General features: G+C 30.1%; 1 protein-coding gene across 1 annotated transcript in view; it reads left to right on the top strand.

Annotated features, from left to right (window-relative positions):
* LOC107436423 (uncharacterized) overlaps positions 1-23,150 on the top strand; it is a 49,577-nt gene extending 26,427 nt beyond the window's left edge. Inside the window, exons 2-6 of the mRNA XM_043041870.3 lie at positions 8,625-8,747; positions 8,835-8,881; positions 12,322-12,429; positions 18,218-18,362; positions 20,805-23,150. Coding sequence (XP_042897804.2) covers positions 8,625-8,747; positions 8,835-8,881; positions 12,322-12,429; positions 18,218-18,362; positions 20,805-22,747 — 2,366 coding nt within the window. The 3' untranslated portion in view covers positions 22,748-23,150. The remainder of the gene's footprint in view (positions 1-8,624; positions 8,748-8,834; positions 8,882-12,321; positions 12,430-18,217; positions 18,363-20,804) is intronic.
* Positions 23,151-23,896: the final 746 nt, after the last annotated feature.

Genomic DNA, 23,896 nt, shown 5'->3' with positions numbered 1-23,896 from the left:
ATATACATTATTGTTTTTCTAATTGAAATTAAAAACAGTCAAAATGACTTCCTTAGGCAATCTAGTGTTAATAGTTTGTACCCATTTGAAGTTATTTTATTAGTTATGGGTAATTAAAACATGTTGCCAGCACAGTTTTTCTAAACTTGAGTTTTGATAGAAAAATATTATTTTTAGTAATCTGTTACTAATGTATGATAAGAGTTTTTCCTTATTTTTTGTTTTTTTAGATTTCAAAGTTTTCGCATACATAACCTATAAAATCAAGCACGGAAGAAAGAATATTCTAGCTATTAAAGTTGACTGACTCGAAGAAAAAAAGAAAGCAACCCTACTTTATTGTTTCTGAGAACTCTATTATCTAGTTTTGGGTTTCTTAAACTTTTTGGTGTCGGAATCCGTAACATTTACGAAAACTTGGTTGGACCCCTCAAGTGTGCAAAAAATCTGACACATACGTGAGTGCAACTGTCGGTTTCTTCACTTGTACTGTAAATACTACTACAGTTTTCGGTTCATTAACTTTAACTTTTTATTTTAAAACAATGTGAAAATTTTAAATAAGTAACACACTTAAAAATGTATTACAATAATAAAAATAAATTCAATTATTTGGTTAATTCAAACGCCACTTGGAAGGTTACTACTGAGGAAGCTTACTTCTAACAGTGCGAATTAAATATCAATGGGAAGGGTATACCATTTTATCTTTTACTATATTATCAAATCTTGGCGAAATAATCTTGGCGATAATCGACATCGTGGATGAAGCACTTCTTTAAATCTTTCATCGCGATGGACGAGTTAACTCGTTTTCGACGAGATATTTCGTTATGCTCTATTGTTGTATTAGTGAATATGGTTATTAATTGTAATTGTTTATTATTTTTTAAAGTAAAATGAACATGCTTTAAAAGACTGCGTTTTGTTTCAATTTCGGTGCTGCGGGGGAACTCTAAGTGCAGAGGGGGGGGGGACAGAGACGCGTCACTGCCGCGATGAAAGCGTTAATATTCTTTAGATTTAATCGACACCTTGATTTTATGGTGGAAAAGGACGAAAATGTCGTCTCACACAAATATGTCGTATAAAAAGGTAGAAGTAAGTTGATGGCAATTTCAGAAATCATTGGAAATGCTTTTGTGATTCCTAGCCAAAAATCTTCACGCGCAGTAATGTAACCGTTTCTATTATAAAAAAAAAAAAAATACATTGAAACGTTTTCATTTGTCTGTATTCTCTTATCTTTATCGATTTGCATACGCACTGTATAAAAATATTTGGAAACTGTAAAATTGAGATTAATAAGGTGAAGAAATATTAAAATTGTTTATCAATTTGGCGAGCCCTGCTGCAGGTCTCACCCAATCGGGTCTGTGAGCCACAGTTTAAGAGGACGCTTTACCACCAGAGAAACTTTTCATCTCAAATTCTGTTTCACATTCATAACTAACTTAAAATTTTAAAATATTGAAAAAGTGACTTCAGGCAAACCTAGAGTGAGCCATAAAATTTCAATTTACTGATAGAAAAATCCAAAATATTAAAATGCAACCTAATTATTGTAAGAGAACTTCCCTACTGCATAGTCCTAAAGTTACCTCTCATAATTTGGTTTAATCTTTTCCAGTGTCTGAAAATTCAGGGCTTACTCTAGGTTTGTTTGAACTCACTTTGTCCATGCTTAAATTGTAAATTACTTATGGAGGTGAAGGAGAATTTGCAGTTCTAGGTGAGCTTTATGTGTAAAACGCTGTTACCTCCTAGATTGACATCGCAGATGCGAGCTTCTAGGTGTAACTTTTTGTCCCGCAATGATATATGCAACAACAAAAATAATCTTTACATCATTGAAATGAAAGTGGTTTTCTAATAATCATATTGCAAATAGTAACATAGTTTCTGAATAACCCTCACATATTACAAGATATTATATTAACAATTATCTCGTCTGATGTGTTAGAAAATAAAACTGCCCTGTACTAAACTTTTCCAAAACGTTATCCTATGTAGTTAAAAATACAAATCCCAAAGAAAAAGTTTTAATGGTTAGAAATTTTCACTAGTATAGTCGTATTTCATTAATGATAGTAGTCTAAAAATCAAGAAAAGATTTATTGAATGAGCAAATTATTTGGAATGAATGGAAAAAACGTAATTGGCCCTTCAATGCTAATTACTACATACGAGTAGTTTTTATTTATCTATTTTATCAATACTACTACCCTAAATATACCTTAACAAGATTTGTTCACATACGCATTCCTTTGCAAAAACCATCATCTCTTAAATCTTTTTTGTAATACTCTATAATCAAGTTTTTATTTTCCTGCTCTGAGCTTTTGGTGTTATTTTGATACTAATGGCCATTAGGTCATCAGAAGTAGATTATTATATGATATATTTATTCCCCTTCCCTCTTTCCCATATACTAAACTGCCTTCTTTTCCGAATGCACTATCATACATACTTAAAACAATACTATATTATAGAAAAGTGACATTCTTCAAATTCTCACCTAAAAAACAATAGTAACTATACCGGCCGGCTGCTAAAGCAATTTCTAGGTGGAAAATAGTTCCCTTAGTTGTGAAATACGAATCTTTTTTCTAATTATTTATTTATTATAATTATTTATACCATGATATTGAAATTTCTTTGACGTTGAATTCTGAATCGTAATAACCTCATAAATATTTTCGAATGAATTCCGTTGATGCAATTTTCTTGTTGTTCATTTATTATTTATACTGTATAATCCTGATAAATGCTATTTTTAGCTTTTTAAAAGCAATTTTCCGTCCCTCTTTCTTGAGTATTTACTTGAATTTTTGCTATATCTATATTTATAGTATTTTCCTGTGATTGCTATATCCAATTCTTTCTCTCTCGTTTTTTATGAAGGAATAAAAATTTGCTTTGTTATTCTATAAATGCGTCAAAAGTTTTATTCTTTTCTTTTGACATTAGGCACTTAGATATTTATATTTTGTATTAGACTTAAGATACTTCATCTCCTGCTCGCTGTTGCTCAACTTACTCAATGATATTCGCTACACAATTAATGAAGTGCACTAATCAATCAACAAATAATCAGCTTTTTTGCATTTAAAATCAGTAAACCCTATTTCAATGAAGTTTCTACTAGACTAATAATTTCGAATTCTTCATTAGCGAAGAGCGCACAAATTGTCTTGTATTATGTATTGAAAGGGGATCAAATAATATATCGTGATCTGAACTTCTCAACCTTTTCATACCAGAAACCACTTGATGTGCTACTACATAGACAAAACAGAATAAAAACTTCTAAAATCCAGGTCTACTACATACTAATTAAACAAACTGAATATTACAATTACGAAAGTCTCTTCATATATTTATGAAAGTAGTATTAGTTACAATAATAATAAGTAAAATGAAAAAAGGACTTTAATTTTGTCTCACGTGACTTCATTAATTAATAAAAATTACCTATATCATATTTTCGGAAAGGGAACCCATAATGATTCATCAATTCACATGAAGTTCCATCATTATTTTATGAAGATATTTGGTAAAGAATATTTTTCTCATTTAGTTATTTACGAAACGTATGTTTAAGCATTTTCATATCGCATATAAAGTGCCCAACTCTTATTTTTACTTTAATGAATCTATTGATCTAGTATTTTGCTCGAAAGTTTTTTAATATTTGCTTTAGGAATTGCAACTTTTAATGACTTAAGTTTACTAACCATACTTTCTAACCTAGTTTAGTACATTGAAGTAGTAGATTCTGTATCGAATAATTGAAGTATAAAGATTCTGTATCGAATAATTCACAATTATGCGCATAGATAGATAGAAACATAATGTAATTAGAAAAAAAATTAAAAGAAATAATAGAAAAACGTAAAAGTTCTCGTCAGGACGCAATCCTTTACAATAGCGAAATAGATATTTCAAAATAAAAATTAAAGAATAATTATCATAATATAAAAATCACTATTTGTAATTCGTTTTTGCCTCTTAAAAATTAAAAAAGTGTAATTTTAAATGAGTGTAAAATGAAAGAAGAAAAACAGAAAACAAATTCTCTAGAGTAAAGCAAAATGAAATTAAAAATTCGTTCAAATTAAGTTAAAAAAAAACATTATAAATTTAATTTAACAGGGTACGTATCGTTTTTAAAAAGTGCTTATTTTCGATTTTTGTTTTTTAAAAGCCCTTAAAGGTGCTTTTTTCATTGGATGTTTTTAAAAAGTGCTGAGATCTTTCCTTTACTATGTTGATTTTCTCTTCGAATTATGCAAAAAGACGCAGTTCACATTGTTCTATTCAACGTTTTCACAATTAATTCAACCCCAATCTATTTCTGCGCATTGTCAGCTCGTAGTGTATAAAAACGCCATTCGTTTCACATGATTCAAAATTTCATGATTTTTGACAATTGTCAAAAACAATGCCAAAAGGTTTTTTTTGGACATGACAGTTAAAACAAGATAAAACCGTCAATTACCAAAAACTTTCCAACTCTGCCTAATTATGATATTTTTTTTAAGTGCTTAAAAATATTATTTGAGTGCTTGAAAAGTGCTTATTTTTTGTTGAATAATTTGGCTACGCTCCCTGTTTGAGCTATATGGTATAAAATATTTGATAAAAATATCAATTATCAATATCAATTTAAAATTCAGTGCTGCCATCTAGGAAAGAAACACTTTAAGAATAAGAATAATTAGAAAATTTATGTAACAACTCCCATAATAGAAAAAGAAGTTAATAAAATTCAATTAAGAATAGGATTAAAATCGTAAAATCATTAAAAAAAACATTTATATTAGTATTATTTGTAGGGTTTTACATACAAACGCAAACTAGGAGTAAACCATTTTACTGACTTTCCATTTGTCATAGTGGGACTGTTTCTAAGTCAGAGCCTTCATAAATGGATAGAAAGCCGTTTATAGACTTAATCCTTCACTCATACGTTATTTCATAACAGTTAAGTTTATCAGGGTTAAATCCTCAACCAGTAAGATTTCATTTTAATTCGTGGAAAGATAAATCAAAAGTTATTTTGATGATCTGTTTTATAATTTGAGCACTTAAAATACCATCAATAAATACTGAAATCTATCAAAAATCAATGTTTTTTTTTCAAGCAAAAAAAAGTAATAATAATAAATAAATAAATAAAAAATGTGAAAGTTTTCTGGGGCCCCTTCCCCAGGTTCAATGCATCACGTTTGTTATTTTCTTCCATTCTGTTCATTCGTGCCACTTTCAATGAATTATTCACGAACATAATCTTGTAATCTAAATGGGTTCGTAATTATAGCGAAAGTCACAGTTTCTAAGATTCCAGTGAACCTTGGAAGCAAAATAACGAAAATATTTCTTCCCTCACACTCACATAGTAAAACCCACTTCCTGTTCTCGTATGACGTCATTTCCCGTAGCCCATGACGTTGACTCAACGAACCGAAAATTTCGGCCAGCATGTCGTTGCATCCGGCTAACCAATTTGGACCCGGCACGCAACAAGGGATTAAATCCGAAAATCGTAAATAAAAATAAAATTTATTTCCCACAGGCATGTGATATTTTTTATTTATTTGTTAATTTTTTTTTACTCTGATTAATGCTTGAGTCTGATGATAACTAATGAACACACTGAACTATTATTTCTTCATTTTAAACTTGAACTTTTTATATGATGTAAACAAATTTTCTTCCGCGATGAGTGATTGATCACATGATTTATTTTTAGTGTCTCTTTGAGTTATTTTTATTTGTTAGGAAACAAAAATAGAGAAAATATGAAAAGTTTATAAAATATGTAAATGGAAAATAAAAACACTGTATGATCAGGATGTTGTTTTTACTAATAAAATCTTATTTTCCATGGAAAGATTTTTGACCCAAAATTATTCACAAGTTTTGGCAACTTTTAGGCAGTGGCTCGCAAATAAACTATGAAAAAAAATTGCTGAAATTGCTGAATTGCTGCTTAAAATATATTAGTTATTTGTCCATTCTAAAGCCCTTATAATTTTTTTAGTAAGGTGGCATATACAGTTTAAAATTATAGCTTTGCTTCAAGTGTAAGACTTTTAAACTGTGGCTTTTTTTATATTCCTTTTGGCGAAAATGCTTTGAAAAACCTTATTAACAAGTTTTGGCGACTTCTGGGCAGTAATAATAATAGCAAATAACTAGAAAAAAAAATCATAGAAGAGGACCTACTTAAAGGATATAATTCTCGAGGAAATCTTTAAATAGTATTTTCAAAAAAAATCTTTGCAAGTTTAAATCCCTTTGCGCCTTGGTGATTGAAGTTGGAACAGCGATACGAAAATATTTCCAAATGAATTCACCATTAAACCATAATATTGTGTAAATTTGATGTCTCGCACCATATGAAATTCCATTTTACTGTTTCAATGTATGCATCTAATTATCGAATATTAGCTTGAAGCTTTATACTTTACTTGTTTCTTTTGAATTTTCAACCTTTTGTTAATTTTTTTCAAAAAGCCAATTTATGGCAAAAAATCTTAAAATGAAATTTGATACGCTTAATTCTGTAGATTTTAATAACGATTATGCCAATTAAATTTGTTAACTGTTGCTCGCATTTTTAATAGTTCTCTGCTCCCTTGGCCAATTTTATCATTGTATTCAATTTTACATGTTCACACCAAATCTTTTACTAATTTAGTGTTTTTAAATAAATGAACAAAGAATGTGTTGAGAAATCAAATTTGATATCCCTTACTGCATTATAAATCTTTCTATTGTTAATGATTTTAAATCTTTACAAAGTAAACAGTTTCTTAAAATACTTTTATTGTGCAAATATATATTCCGAGAAATGTTGACTTAGAGTTATTCAATATTGAAACACAGGTTTCTTAGCTATAAAAATGTCATACAGTGCTGAATCATTTTGTCTGATTGCAGTTGATTCATCATCTGTTGGTGATGGATCACCAGGCAATAAAACTAGTTGAAACAGCAGCTAATTAAATGCTGATTCATGTATTTTAATAAAATTGAGTGCATCAACACTGAAATGTTTTTTGAGCTTCCATTAATAAGCCTTCTAACAAAAGAATATTGTGAAGCAGGAATGTTGTGTTTATGTTATTTCAATAATTAAAGAAATAAGTAAAAGTGACGGAGTAATTGCATTGAATACAAAACCAATGCTTTCCTTTAAATTCTACCTTGGACCTAATCACTGATTTATTCAATTCTTGGGTAATTGTACACATGACTTTACATTTCATTTTACAAAAAAGCAAAAATCTGTATCTTAAAATAAACTCGAACGAATTTAACAAGAAACTGAAGTTTATTACTTGTAAGATCCATTCAAGAAGCTTGAGGCAATTTATAAAAAGGAAAAAAAAAATTCAAATAAAATTTTAGAAATTTCATTTTTGTGTTTAGATAGAACTAGTTAAAGTGGTAATTTAAACTTTTCATTTTTCTTTAAGACGTTAAAATAAATAAAATTATCTACTGGAAAGTTCTAATTTTTGTGGCGAGTTTTTTAGGGAAGGCAAAAAGTTGTAGAAAAGCATTTTTTTTTTATAAATGCAAAGTGATTTTCTTATTAGTGAAGTAATATTTTATTGCTTCATATATTGTCCATTGTGGTCCAGTATCTTCTGCCATCCTTCTGGCTTTAGCTATATTCCACGAGCATAAAATTTTTGTTCTTTATTGCTAAAAACTTAGGTGATTTTTATCCTCCGTATTTGAAGTAAAGGTTTTTCTATGTAAAGAATTTTGTAGAGATCTGAACTTAGCTGTATCAACCCAATTTTCATTCCTAGTTTCATTCCTAGAAAGAGTTTCAAAAATGGATAAATTTCAAGATGTTTGAGAAACAAATCTAAACATCAACGCAACAACGCAAATTTCTTTCCGTAAGAACTTGTGGAATCCATACTTCGAGCTTTGAGATTAAACCTTAGTCTTTTCCAATTATCATGACCCGTTGAATTCGATAAATTTATTCTCTCAGCGATCTCACGATTTCGCCAGCTTTAATCGATTAATGCCTTTATTATTCCTTCATGAGCTTAACCAGGTTTGTCACTGGCATATTACCAATACATCTTCTCCATACTCTTTGGATAATAATTTTCTTGCTCGAATAGCATTTTTTCGATAGTGAAAAAATAAAACATACCGAAAATCCTTCTTTTCATATTTGCAAGGGCACCAATCAGAAACTACTGCCTAGAATCAATTGAAGCACGTCTTGCTATATCAGCTGTCAAAATATATATAATGATTACGTGGCTTAAGTGAAGTTGGTCGTGAAAAAATATAATTAAATCTCCAGTTGGGAAAAAACGAAATTACTTTCCCAACAACCCAATACATTTACTACTTTTTGTTACAAAATATGTTTGTAACAAAGATATTTTATGTCTTTCACATCAAAGAAAATTCGGGTGAAACTATTTTTCTTTGTAGCACTATAGCGCCCGCGTCATGTTTGCCTACAATGTTTCAAAGTAGTGCGCTGAATTTTTCACCAAGAGACTTTTTCAAATTATTTATAACTTTACAAGGTGTTAAATGTAGAATTTAAAATTTAACTGATTTTCTCTCCTTTCTAGGAATTCAAAATGTAAGTCACACTCAACATCAGAAGCAGGCTCAAAAATCGCAGGGTGACTTTGCCTTCGATAATCCTTATTTTCAAAATCAAGACTGTAATGGTGGAGATGAGACTGACAAAAGTATTTATATTATTATTTCTATTTTTTTTTATCTATTTAAAGTGTTTAGGAAGCATAATTTCAATTTAATGTTTGTTTCTGTTGTAGATAAAACTAGATCGTCTCTGAACAAGAACTCTATTCGCTCGTCTAAGGTAAGAATTCTAAATTCTACAAATATATTAAAATAAACTTAGGCTTTTTTCTTTTATTATTATACTTTTATTTTACTAAAATTCAATTGAAAAGCGATATTATGTAATTTTCGCTCTTTATGTATGTAGTGAGCCTATTTGTAGTATTAAAGAACTAGGTAGTGCACTTCTTTTTAGAAAGTGACACTTAAATTATTTTCTTGTCATACTTTCTGCTCTCCAAATCTCGTGACACCAGTTTATTGTTTCCAAAAACATCGTCATCCTGAACCTTTTTACAAAAATTTGAATCTTTAAAAAAATTAGTATATTTCCTCATAATAATTGCGTTTTCGTGTCTGATTTCGTAAAAAAATATAATCTTAACTGATTAATTAGAATTACATCGGCGTGCCCAAATGAAATTTCGCCTTAGTACGTAAAAAATCTGATCATTAAACATCTAGCTCGTCGCACTTCCACATCAATCTGATCAGTAAATCAAAAATAGTTCATGGTCTAATCATCAATTAAAAATCACCAGGATCATAAATTTATCTGAATCTTTGTTTATCCAGCTTTATTTCTAAACTTAAGTGTGATTTACACTGCATTATTTTAGCTTTCTCTAGACAGCATAGCAACCAACTCTCAATTTTCAGTTTGTGTGGAAAAACCCAAAGCATTTCATTACCGGAACATTCTCGGCTTTAGCAGATAAAGTAAATCTGAAACATCTTATCTAAATTGTTCATAAATTTTTATTCCTTAATACCGTTGCCGTTTAGACAGATGAGGAGATTTATTTTTTTTTGTCAACAGTTTTGTCTCGAATGCTTAAATCAAATTCATTTCCGCTGGGTATTATTTGTTCCGTTATTGACCAAATGCCTGTAATATTTATTAATCGGTTGTTTTTTTGCAAAATACAAATAACGAATTTTCGTCATTTGGCTACTGGGAACTGTAAATTGACGAATTTTCATCATGCGAACAGATGTGTGATAAAAAAAAAAATTTATATCAGTGATCGATAAATATTTGATCCATTTGAATTTCGGGCTGTTCTTATATCAGGTGACCCACACGTGCTGACTTATCCGGAAATATTGAACTCCGTTAAATTTCACCCATATAATTAAGGTTCTTCGCTATATAAAGTAACGCTTTTGTAGCGATGTTTTAGGCTCAATACAGTGAGCCATGTAGGCTCATAACAAATTTCAAAGTGAGGCCAACAATTTGCAAATAATCCAATTTTGCAATTAGCCCACAACATTAATTAACTTAACTTTTTTCAGCATTATTTAACTTATTATATTGTATTTTGTAAGAGTTATAAGTTTCAGGCAAATTTCTCTTCTCACCTCTAGTTTGCCATTTTCTTCATTCACATTATACAGTTGATTGGTCACAACTGCTCAAAATATACTCCTAAAAATTGGGGACAACCCCGAAACTAAATTGTTTGAGACAAATACATTATGATTTCAATCAAAAGCACAGATACTAGCTGAAATGCTCCTTAAATAGAGACTCTTATTTAGAAGGGTGTTCCATACAGAATGTTCTTAGTGTTTTTCTATTTTGACTTTTTGATGAAAATGGTGGTAAATGTTATAACAAAGCCGAGTTAGCCAACGAAAGACGATCGCATTCTTCTTTTTCAATATTTGAATACAGTACACTCTCGATTATCCGTGCGCGGATTATCCGGTTTGCGGATTATCCGTGCTCATTCCGGAGTCAAACAAAAAATATAAAGAGAAACATTTTCAAGATTAAAAAAATTTGATTCATGAAGTTATAACACTACCAAATTTTTGGAAGCAATATTCGTTATTGGATTGCAGTATATGGAATATCAGCAGCATGGTCAAAGGTAAAATCGTCCACTTTATCACGATCTTGGAGAAAGATCATACCGCTTGATGAACAATCTTCAGATGTTCAAGAAAAATATGATAACAGTATTCTTGAACAAGCAAAAGAAATCTAAGGTTTCGAAATTTTTGATGAAGAAAATTTAGAAGATTAGTTTCAAAGTGTGAGCCTGGCTTCCAGTATTTGACTGATGAAGACATCGTTATGTTGTTAAATCAAATAGTGATGATAGTAACTGATGCAGAAGATGTAGTAAATGAATGAAATACAATTTCTCATTCTGCTGCTCTGTGGAAACTTTATTAGATTATATGGGAGGATTTGATTACGTTGACATTACTGCAGTTCGCAAAATATGTGTATCGATATATGGCGAAGACTTATTACACATTTTTTAAGAAGGAAAATTCTTAGTTTGATGTTATGCATGCAAATGTCAGTAATTTTTATATTTTTTGTACTGATATTGAATTTTTCTTTAACAAAAGGAGTTTTCGGATTATCCGTGTTTTTCGATTGTCCGTGCGACCTGTCCCGGTGATTAACCCGGATAATCGGGAGTGCACTGTAGTTGATACTGCACTCCATTGTTTGGCTGTTTAGCACTATGTAAAAATGGAGAATTTTTATTCAGTTTTTTTTTCTGCATGGAAATATCTCGCCAAATTGGCAGGTTTTTTTTAAAGTTCATAATTCTTTTAAATACACATACATATAACTGTCAGTTTTAAGTCTAATCAGTTCTTTTCAACGAGATAGTATAGAATGTAGTTCAAAATTAAAGCTTGGCTTAGAATTTCTGGCCGTTCTTTTTTTTTTTTTTTAATTATTTATTTTATCTAAAGAACTTCAAAAAGCATCCATAACAGTTTGAAAAAAAAAGACATAGCCAGAAATTTTTTTATAGAAGGAGCCTAAAACGAAATTCGCTGAAGATGTATTTAATTATCGTCTAGTACGCTATGCATAATTAATGTTAACTCATTTTTTTAATTAGTAACTTTATTAATATTATATTACATCTAAAATAAATTATGTAACAAAGTTTAGCTGCATGTTTTTACTTATTGAAAGATAAATGAAAAACTAATATCAAGAAAGCGTAGACCCATCAAGAAAATTAGAAACTTGCATGTGATAATAAACACAAAAGTAATTTTAAAATTTCCCCCTCTTTTTTTTAATGTTTTCGTCTTCTTTTTTTATGGTTGAGTCCCGTTTCTTTTACATCTTAAACACTCACAAAAAGGATAAACCATCATGATTTTTGAACTCGCGCAGCGCTCACATTTTCTCTGCGCTACTGTGATTTTTACGTTAACAGCAACGTCTCTTTTTTTGATGCAGGTCAAACATTTCTAGTTGTTCAAGTTGGTAAACATGTCCAACTTAGGTATCACTCTCAACTGACCTCAAAATGAATAACATATTTAAATTCAGCGTTTTTGAATGTATATGAAACCAGTCTTTTTTTTATTAATTCATATATAAATCTTTATGTACAATATATGCAAAGTATAAATTAAAGTAAGGGAGGAAAAATTAGTAATTTAATTTATGTCCATTTAATTTTTCAGATATCTGAATACTCCGTGAAAGCTAAAAAACCTCGAAATGGTAAAGGTCACTTTATGTTTGGGGGAGGTAAAAAGCACCGAGCATACGATGATTCATGTCTTGCTGTGGTAAGTTGTAATTTTTTATGTATTCGATAAATTCTTTAGTTTTCTTAAGCATATCAAGAAATGCTCCAGTAAATACAAATTATATATAATTAATAATATAACATAATGTAATGTAATATATAATTAATTAATAATATAATATATAACGTTTAATTAATAATAAACATAGTTGATTCGGTCGAATATACTCTTTATCGGGTAAAAAGCAGCAACACAATGGAAATTATACACTGTGTTTCACAAAGTCCACTCTTAACGTATACTTTTAGATTGTCAAAATTGAAATAAAAAACCATATGCATTATATGTCGCAAATGAATATTTATATAGATGAAGAAGAAATAGCATTTCAATATCACATTTGCTTCTTCCTTACTTACGTATGAATCCGTGACCCTTAATGTATGTGCTTTTTTAACTTCATATTTTTTCGCATATTTCTTCATATTTTAACTTCATATTGTACGAAAAATACATTATATACTTCTTCTCCTTATTAAGTATCTTTATAACCAAAATAATGATTTGTTATTGCATTCAATCACTCAAAAACTTTGGCTTGAAATTTAAACAAGCTAAATTTTAAAAAAAAACTGCAACAGGATAGAAGAACAAGTTAGAACAAAAAAATAAAAAAAAGTGATAAGAAATAAGTGTGTGTGTGTGGGGGGGGGGTCCGGGTACAAGAGATTAAATTAGAATAAATTTCTAAATACAGTGGGATACTAGAAAGATCTTTAACTAGGTCATTAGAATTTTTCAAAATGTGAAATGATTCCAAGAAATCAAGATTGATAGATGAAGAGCAGTGTTGATTGATTTTAGCTGAAAAAAACTCAAACCTGTGAATAGAATTCCAGCCATGTCTGTCGATGGAAGATCTGTAAAAGTCCTGATTTTGAACATATCTTTCGCATTCTTAAAGTCGATTTTAAAGATAAGTTTGGTTTGTCTGATATAAGCAATACCACATAGACATGAAATTTGATAAATATCTCATGTCTGCAATAGAGTCTTCAAGGTTGGTGAAATTTTGTTTATTTTCAGGGATAAAAACGACTTTAAATTCAAATTTTTTCGAAATCTGAGTAATTTAGAGACAGATAGTCCGATAATAAGGTAAGATAATCAAATTTTTTAAACATTGAATTAGAAAGTTTGGTGAATTGCGAGATTAATTTTCTGTAGATGGAATCAATAATAACAGAGAATCGCGGTATGAGTAATGTTTTTCTTTAAACAAACTAGTTTTCAAAATAAATGTTTGAAGTAATGAAAAAGTGGTTTTATTTATTAATTAATTTTTAATAGAAAGGAGATTGAGCTTTTTAAGACTATAAATTTAGGACTCTATGTTGTAATAAATTCTGTTTAAAATTGTTAGTCAGCTATTGGAAGTTATTTATATCACTACTTAATAAGTAACATATATATTTATTAAATAATCAGTCTATTACCTATTTATTTAACGAACTTTGTGTAATATTGAATTTGCTGTACAATGAGTATTAAGGAAATGCGAGATAAGGCTATTAATTTCCAGCACTGATCTGATAACTCACGAAAAATACATTGTGAATTTCAATCTTGTTTAATCTTAGTGTTTTGTAGTAACCTCTATCTGCCGTAATGTATTGTCATACTTTTTAAAGTTCCTTTTTACAAATTTTTTTGTTTCGGAATGCTCTTTATTTGTGATGTTCGAGTTTTATTTATGTCGCCGCCGCCATCTTTACCTTGTTCCTTTTTGGTTTTAAAGGTTATGGAGATGATCATCCATCATACTTTTAGGAAGTTTCTCTCGCTGATTTTTTGTTTCTAAAACTAAAAACCTTGCTAAAAGAACTAAGTTAAAGAATGCTGAAGATATTTAAAACGTCAGGATTAAAGAGCATTCTGAATTGCACCCCTAGAAAAAGAACTAAAAGTGTTCACCTCTTCCAAAGAACTTGAACGGGCAAATCTAGCGGCGAACAGGGTGACTAATTATAAGAAATGGCGATTTAAAATTGTCAGTCCGTCGTCACTTTTTTCGTTGAAAATGCACCCATGTTCAATTTATTATTCTTTATTTTAGATAAGTGTGGAATTATTATGAATATTTTATTATTATTCTTGAAATTACTTTATGGAATTCTTGTTTCTTTAATCTTGTGATGCTTATCATATTTTGAGAAATGCTTAAAAAAAATGCCTTATGTTATAATTAGTATTACCGGTTATTTTAATGAATAAAAAAATTTAATATTTTGAAAAGTGGCCAGTTGTGAAATTTCATAATTTTTACCATATTAAACGTCCTAAAATAATCGAGCACCGGCTAAGCTATTATACTATACAAATTGTGGTCGGACATAATATTTTCGTAATGCTCTGTAAAAGTTGTTTATATAAGTTATTCATACAATTCAGAGCATTAAATTATTTATAGGTTACTTCGAAACGTATTAAATATCAGATGAGTATATAATTCACGTAAGGCTTTCAAATTTTGGGAAAATAATGCCACACCTTTTATAACTGGTATCAAAACTATTTTATCCAGTTTTTTTTTGTTTTTTTTTTTGTAATTTGTTTAAAAGTTTGTTTTGAAAGATTGATGTTTGGGAAGTATCAGTAAATAAACATCGTTTTATTTAATTTTATTAAATAAACAATAAGAAGTATGTAATGTAACCTTCGACAATCAAAATATTTGTAAACTTATCGCATTTAACTAAGAAACAAAGCGTTTGCAAAAGATCCGTTTTTGTCCGAGGGATTAGTTGTAAGTTCCTATTGCTATTGTTCCTTAAAATGTTTTGTCTATGTTCTTTTAAATTTATTTTTATGAATTTAACTGCGTGGTTAATGTTTGATGGATACGTTAAAGTATGCATCAAATGCATTACTTTTAATGAATGAAGTTAGAATCCACATTCCATTATTGATAGATTATTTTCATGATTTTTAAGTTGTACGACAAGCTCTTCGGTGCTATTAATTCTGATTTATTTTTTTCCCTATCAATATTCAACCTTGGGAAAGGATGACTCGCTTAACAGGATTTATCGATCAGAATTTAAAAACCAGATGCTCGATACGAAAAGATCATATTCCTGTTTACTTTCATTTGCATATTTTCATATTTATTTTTATTTCAAAAAAATATAATTGCGTGTAATTTCAAGGTTATGGCTGAATATAAGATAAGTTGCCTTTGATTCTAAAAAAAAAAAACAAATCAGTTGTTCAGTCGTTACTACCGCGCGCAGTCACTTGGCACTATTTTCAAAAAAAGCATCATAAACTATTAATTAGTTTACTCTATAAATTGGCAATACAAACAACTTTTTAGTGTTTAATATTTTCAAAGCAAATGATTAAAAGATGCAATCGATTAAATCTATGAAAAACTAATAAATGTCTTTGTTTAAACCGTGGTAGCTCAGGGGATAGAGCTCTCACCTCCTAATGTGGTGACCCGGGGTCGAATCCCAGCAATGGCAGGTCGAAACAAGTTCCGCACCCGGCTCGCACCGACCACAGTGTTGAAGTAAAATATTCTCAGTGGTAGACGGATTATGGGTTAGAATTCTCATACCGTTAGGCTAACTGTGAGATGTTTTCGTGGTTTTACACTCCATGCAACGTAAATGCGGGTTAGTTTCATCAATAAAAATCCAGGTTCCAAATCCATCAATAAAAAACCTTGATCCAGAGTTCCCTTGTCTTCTGGATTGGGTTCAAAATTACAAGACTACGAAATTGAACATTACTACTAATGATCAATTACTACTAATGTTCAATTACTACTAATGTTCAATTACTACTAACATTACTACTAATGTATAGTCGTAAACTCAAAAATTGGGTCGGCTGTTCAACGACGGCTCTGAAATAAAATAAAATGTCTTTGTTTACTTTGAAATGGTTCGAATAAGATGTATGTAGATCAGACTTTATTATTATATTTTTTCCAGCATAATTCTTAACGCATTTCATGCACCGTGTTTAAAAAAATAAATTCATTTGATAGCGTATTCCTTAGTAGCGTATAGAAATATATTGATCCAATTTTTTTCAAATTTTAGACAATAGTCCTCCCTTACATAACTTTCAACTCGTCGGAATTTTGATGTATTGAATATTTTGTTACCTGTTATCAATCAGAAAAGAGTTTTTCTGCCTAATTTTGTGTTTTGTTATTCAAAATGATGTAAAGTTATGAGAAATCACATTTTTATAATTGTAGCCATTTTAATAGCATAAAGAATTTATTAACCATTTTGATTTCTGTAGACTGTTCAATCAAGTTTTTGGCTCAATATTTTTCATTTTAATATTATACATATTTATTAAAGAAATCATTTTGAACTATAGTTTATTTTCTAGAAGGTAACTATTGCAGCGTTTCTTGAAGTGTGATCGTCCCTTTGTTGGGACGATTAATGTTTGATAGCGTTTGAGCATATTGAAAAGATAATTTTGTTTAAAAACTATATATTTTATGTGTTAAGAAAACGAAATAAGATACATTTTGACCTTTAAAAATATTTATTTTCGCTGTATAATATATGCATTATTAGGATTAGGTAAGAGAAAAACACTTAAAGATTTTACAAATAGTTTCTATTGCTAACTATTTGTACAAAAATATGATTTCACGGACAAATTAATTCGTTTTAAACTTTAATATTGCAAAATGTAAACTTTTTAATGTAATTTCTGTTTATTGATAGAGTAAGTAATTTGTCAGATATAGGACAAAAAAAGTTTCAAAAGTTCTTGAATTTATTATTCTTTAAAAATTTTTTTTTAAAAATTACATATTGCGACGAAGATATTTTCGGAATCGCGAGTACCATATCTTACGATAAATATCTAATGTAAGATAATGTCGCATTCAATTAAGTTTTATATTTTTCATAACCGTCGTTGAACAGCCGACCCAATTTTTGGGTTTACGATTACTGACGTTCAACTCCGTAGCCTTGTAATTTTGTACCCAATCCAGAAGACAAGGGAACTCCTGGATCAAGAATTGGGAGAATTTGCCTTCGTGGAGGACTTTTTGATGCAACTAATCAGCATTTGCGTTATATGGAGAGAAAAAACACGAAAACCTTCCACGGTTAGCCTGACGGCAAGTGGACTCTAACACATGATCCGTCTACCACTGAGGTTATTTTACGTCATCACTGTGGTCGGTGCGAGCCGGGGAACATTCGAATAGAAAAGCTGTCACTGGGATCGAACCCAGATCACTTCATCGGGAGACCAGCGCTCTATCCCTTGAGTTACCACGGCTCATTCTATTAATTTGCAAAAATTATATAACTATTGTTAATTATTATCGAATGCGATAATATCTCAATCATGCCGTCATCATATCTCGAAAGGTACTGATCCAGGAGTTTCCTTGTCTTCTGGATTGGTTCAAAATTACAAGACTACTGTGTTGAACGTTAGTAGTCGTAAACCAAAAAACTGGGTCGGCTGTTCAAGACGAATATAAAATGAAATAAAAAAATTCGTGTTGTCAACGATAACAATCGAATACAATAATATCGCAGATAATATTATCCTGAATGTTTTACAAGAAAAGTATTTGTTAATTTATAATTTCGTTAAATTGAAAATTAATATGGAATTTAGATATGATGTATCACAATATCAAAACATTTTTACAACCCAGCACTATTTTGATTGCTTACAGAGTTCTAGTTGCTTAATATTAGTATTTGTAATTAATATCTTTATTGTTCTTTTCTTACGATTTCATTAAATTCTATCACTTGTATTATAGGAACCAGAGAGAACTGTTGTGTCATTGCGTGGGCATGATTTTACCGGTTTAGGATTCAACATATGTGGAAATATGAGAGATGGTATTATGGTAAAGGATGTTCTCCATCGTGGACCTGCTAGTGAATCTGGACTCATCAAAGCTGGTATAATACCCTATTTTAGTAACGTTGATAAAGTGAACATTAAAGTACACTTAAAATATTATAAATGTGCCAAATTAAAAACATTTATCTGAAGAAAAAAAATTTATTTGCTGATATAGGGGGTGGACAAAATAATGGTAACACTTCTCTACTAAGACATTTTTCATATTTTTCGAGAAATACTTAAAGAATCATTTTATAATTTCAGAAGTGTTTAGATTATATAATTTCTCATATTTATCAATAAAGTAGTTTAAAGCTATTTAGAGGTTTGAGAGACCGAAAATTACAAACGGAAAATAGTGTTTTTGAACACCCTGTATCCAAAAAATTTAGCAATGAATTTGTAACATGTAACAATTACTTTAGTTATTATATACAATAATTGCACAAAATTTCATAAACCTTGCTTAGATATTTATGGAGACTAAGGATATTTTTATTAAAAAAAACTAATATTTTTTGTCTTACGTTCTTTTTGCTATAACTTATAATAATAACTTTGCTAACTTTAATAATAATTTTGCTATAACTTATTATAAATATTCAAGAAAATGAGACAAAAAATTTTCTGCCATTTAAAATTAATTACAAAATTTACGTAATTTTGTTTTTCCAGGTTTACGAAATTTTGTGTAATTATGACATACAATGACTAAATTGTTGCAAGTTTATTGCTACATTTTTTTGGCATAGTGTGTTTAAAAACACCAATTTCGAAATGTAATTTATTGTCGGTCCCCCTGACCTGTAAAAGCTTTAAACTTCATTGATAAGTATGAAAAATCGCATAGACTAAACAATTCTAAATATGAATATAAATATTCTGAATATTAAAATAATATATAGAATATAAATATTCTAAATAATGAAATAATATATAGAATATAAATATTCTAAATATTATAAAATGATTCTCTAAGTATTTTTTGAGAAAGATAAAAAAATGTTTTAGTTTAGAAATGTTTCCATTATTTCGTCCAACCCCTGTTTAAGGCCTTAGAGTTTCTCTAATATAGGATGCATTGGCTATCTTTATATTTTTAGAATCTTTGTCGAAAGCGAATTATGAAAGTAACACAATAGGGATAAATATTTGAGCGAGGAAAAAAAACAAAGATATTATAGAAATCTGTTGGATTATTAAAGAGGAAAGTTGAACTGAAAAATCAAATCATGTGATTGTCAGAAATTGAAAAGCAACTATATTAGATATGCCTCCAAATTTTAAAAAGCAATAAAACTGCTGAATGAAATGACACGAACTAATAAAACGCAAATGCAAATCACTAGTCATCGCAAACTACTAGCAAAGTCTGTCAGAACACTTGGTAGAATGAAACATATTAATTTGATTTTCTAATGAATTTTTGAGATATTTTTAATAATCCTTTTTCATATCCTTTGTTTATCCATTAACTAAACAGTTTTTAACCTTTTTCGTTCCGCGTTTATCACTCTTAATTTCTCAGATATAAATACCATTTTTGTTTCTCCTTAACTTGCATTAATTTACGATCTTTGATGTGGGAGCTTCTAAGGTTTTAATTTTAAGTAAGGAAATAGAAAGAGTTACTTGTTTTAAGAAAGTTACTTGTATGTGGAGCTAAAGTTGATGAATAGGTTAATATTATTTAATTGCGCTATTATAGAAATATTTTATTTGTTGTTACACATGGCCTCATAAAAATCTGTTGCATGGTGGGAAAAAAAAATATTATTTTGACCTTCATAACCATTTTCATTATAGTGCTTAGATGACTAGCAGATTATCATTGATTATCAAATAAAGCATTCACAGAATTTTGCTTAGTACATTGAACAAGAATCAAGAGATAAATTCTCGTTGAGACTATATTAAAAATCTGTTTATTAATCTAATTATTTCGTTGAAAGATTAAATCATTACTATAATTTAATTGCCTAGAAGAAACTAATATTTTTTGAAAAATACAATAAATAAAATAAAATTATGCATAAACTATTTGTAAACAAAAAAAAACCTTTATTAGAACAAAAAAATTTAAGAGAAAATAAGACAGTTTAGCATAATTCGAGCCAAACGTTTCTTGCTATGAAGCAGGTTTACCACTAGATAACTTTGTCATTATTGAAACGTTAGTATACAACGTTAGTATGTTTACATTTTCAAATGCGTTTTTCTGTAATTAGACTCACTAGTGCACTCTATTATTTTAAAAGTAAGCTACTAATATGCCAAGCTTCATTGCAATGTGAGTTTCTCAAATTGTGTTCTCTCCTTGTGAAATAAAAAAGGAAAAGAAACATTTGTAAATACTGCTAAATAAACTTGTTTTAAATCAAACTGCAGAATTTTATTAGAACTTGATGATAGTTTTAACTTTAAGTAATTTAACAAAATGTCTAATAATGAGATTTCGATTTATGTAATGGATAATTGATTTGTTTTCTCAATTTCAGGGGATAAAATATTGAATGTGACAGTTTCTTTTTCAAACATTGTGTATGAAGATGCTTTAACTATACTCAGCTATGCATCACCTTATGACGTTCAATTAGAGATTGAAAGAATCCCGGACAAATCCAGAAACACGCCTACGACTTCAAAAAGGCTTGGTTCTTGCAGCTTCAACAACAGTGGTCAAAAACTGTTCCATCCCCTCTATCGCAGTCAGAGCATAGACGATCTCACACAGATCGACAGAGACACATTCCCATCCCATGGCATTGGTCCCAGACGCTCTCAGAGCATCGGTGTTGCTGCCCATAAGCTCGCTGCCCACTTCAAGAACTCAGATTCGAAACTTGAAGACAAAGATCGGAATCCAATGTCACTTGTCCTCTCTACCACCGGCTCGTTGAATGAGAAAATGCTTGCAAACGTCATGTCGGATGGCAGTCACCATAAGAATGGATTGCAGTGGGAGAAACGGTTCGAAGACACTCTGGAGAGCGAAGACTCCAGCGTCTTGAGTGACAATAAACGTGATGCAAAATCAATGACTTCCACTTCAACTAGCAATGAGAAGACGGTCATATCTACTAAAGAAAGTGCAGTTAGAAAGTCAAACGAGAATTTGGTGGCATCAAAGAATTACAAACAAAAGAATTCTAAGTACCTAGATTCACCTTACAATAATGAAAAACTTGAGATTCATAAATCACCTATAGATAAAAATGAAATAGATGGAAGTGTGACAGTGCAAGTTCACCAACCAGAACGCATGAGTGGGAGAAGAGCCAAAACCATGGCTCAGGCTACAGGGGCCCTCTGGCAATTGGATCAGAGTATCAGAGACGATGATAGCTCATTGTCCAATTTAGATTCCCCTCGTTATTCTCAAAGAAATACGTCAAAAGTAGACAATTTACCACACTCGCCTGTTGATAGATTCTCTCAACGGGAGGAAGGCAATGAATCTGATGTGTCAAGGGACTCGCTAGAGACGTCAAGTGATAAAATTGGAAGGCAAAGATTAAGTGAGCTAAAACAGACTACTGAGATTCGTAATAACGGATTGCCATCCAGTGCCATTAATAAACAATATCAAAATGATAAAAAATCTGGCATAAACATGAAAAATAATTCTGGTAAGGTGCCTGACAATGTACCGAGGATTCAGTCAGAACGTGTGTATGCTAATAATGTGATTAATAATTCGATGGTAGCTGTAGCTGGCAATACAGAGCAAAGACTACAGAGAGATAAAGCTAGTCACTCAGAAATAAAACCAGAAAGTAGTCGCCATGATGGTGACAATTCTTATTCTAACCACCGAGAGGCTATGCCGAAGGAGTTACCACACCGGGTTGTTCCAAATTCCGCCAACGATACACATCAGTCTGTTAATTCTGAACATTTCACCCAGAACTACGCCAAGGCAACTCGAATTACTGTCAATGGTGAGGCGAGTGAACCCAAAAATAAATTTGTAGTAAACTCAGTCGCTCAGAGTAATTCACCAGTTGATTACAAACAGTACCAACGAAATGACTTGGAAGTTAGATCAAATTCAAATGAAAATAAAAGCAAGCCAAGTCCTTTGCAGCAGCAAGTTTTCAATAAAAAGACTGCGAATCCCGCTGGTATGTTTACGCAAATAAATCCATTCCAAATGCCTTCAAAGCAAAAGAATTTGAACTTAAAAAGTTGGGTCGGTCGAGAAGATTCAAATCGTGATAGTCCCATACATACCAACGAACTTCAACAGTCGCATGGGAACTATATCACTATCAGTGACACAGCTTCACAACAAAACAGGCGAGGCAATGCCTTGCCCGAACCTCATTCTTATAATCAGAGAATGGGTGATCGAACTAGGACAGTGATAATGTCCTCTTATGAAAACAGCCCGTATGGCAGTATACATAGTTCACAGAATTCTAACTTCAAGCACCACTAATTAGAAATTAGATCACAACTTTATGTAGAGATCTTGATATATTGTTTAAATGAGAAAAGCAAATTTATTTGAAGAAAAAAATGTACTTTTTAAATGTTTTGCACCACTTATTCCCTGGTTCTAAATTGATTTTGAAAAACGGGTATTTCGATCAAAGTTGCCATATTTTTTTGTCATGTACTAGAAAGGTTCGCTCAATAACCTCTATGATTGCTACGCTTTTGTCATTGTTTTTCCTTAAAAAAACACATTTCACATTCTTCATAAAAACAAGTAAAAGTTAAAAAGTATATATTTTTTACAATTTTGTATGGGAAAAATAAATAAGAAATAATTTTAATCATGAACGAGGCATATTAATATTAGTACAACTTAAATAGGAAATGATTTTTACTTTCTCGAATTTAATTTTTTTTTTATACAAATGAAATTTATCTCTGACAACATGTCCTCTCTCTCTGTATTTTATTTATATATTTATTTTTTTTTACTTTTGACTCCACAAGACTATAACGCAAGCATATAAAATTAAAATTTCGAAATTTAAATTCTTAGCTGTCATTTTTTATGTTTCCTGATTTGGAGTCCATGTAGTGGTAGCGAAATAACTATCAAATTTGTACAATTGTAAGCAGGAATTATTTTGACTTTACAAACACTTAATATTTTAAAGAATATTGCAAAACCTTTTATATATTTATTTAAGTTATTTACATGTAGTGGTTATCAAAATTATTATGTTCAACTTTGTTAAGGCAAGATGAAAATATACATTTTCTTACCACTTTAGATTTAAAAAGAATATTTTCTGATAAAATCGCGAATTCGGCATCTGTGTCAATAAACCTACAACACTGGAAGGTGGGTCATTATTTAAAGCAAAGACTGTTTCAAACAAATAAAAATTTTGAGGAAAAAAATCGGTGTTAAATTTACTTATAAAAAAGACCTCTTCAGTTCTTTTTCTGAGCCCACGTGGTAAGTTAACGTTGTGATAAACAGCTATTTATTCTCAAACTAATGTGTATAATATTAATTTTTTTCCAATTCATCGTAATTTCTGTATTTTAAGTTTCTTAGTGTTATAATTTTCTGCTCAATAAAACAAAATGTAACATATTGTTGAACATCCAAACCATCCGCATTGGT

Source organism: Parasteatoda tepidariorum, chromosome 2 (genome assembly GCF_982258835.1).
Source record: "Parasteatoda tepidariorum strain Cologne lab strain chromosome 2, Ptep-v5.0, whole genome shotgun sequence".
In the NCBI taxonomy this organism is placed as follows: Eukaryota; Metazoa; Arthropoda; class Arachnida; order Araneae; family Theridiidae; genus Parasteatoda; species Parasteatoda tepidariorum.
The sequence above is the reverse complement of the archived record's forward strand: the minus strand, read 5'-3'. Positions and strand labels throughout refer to the sequence as shown.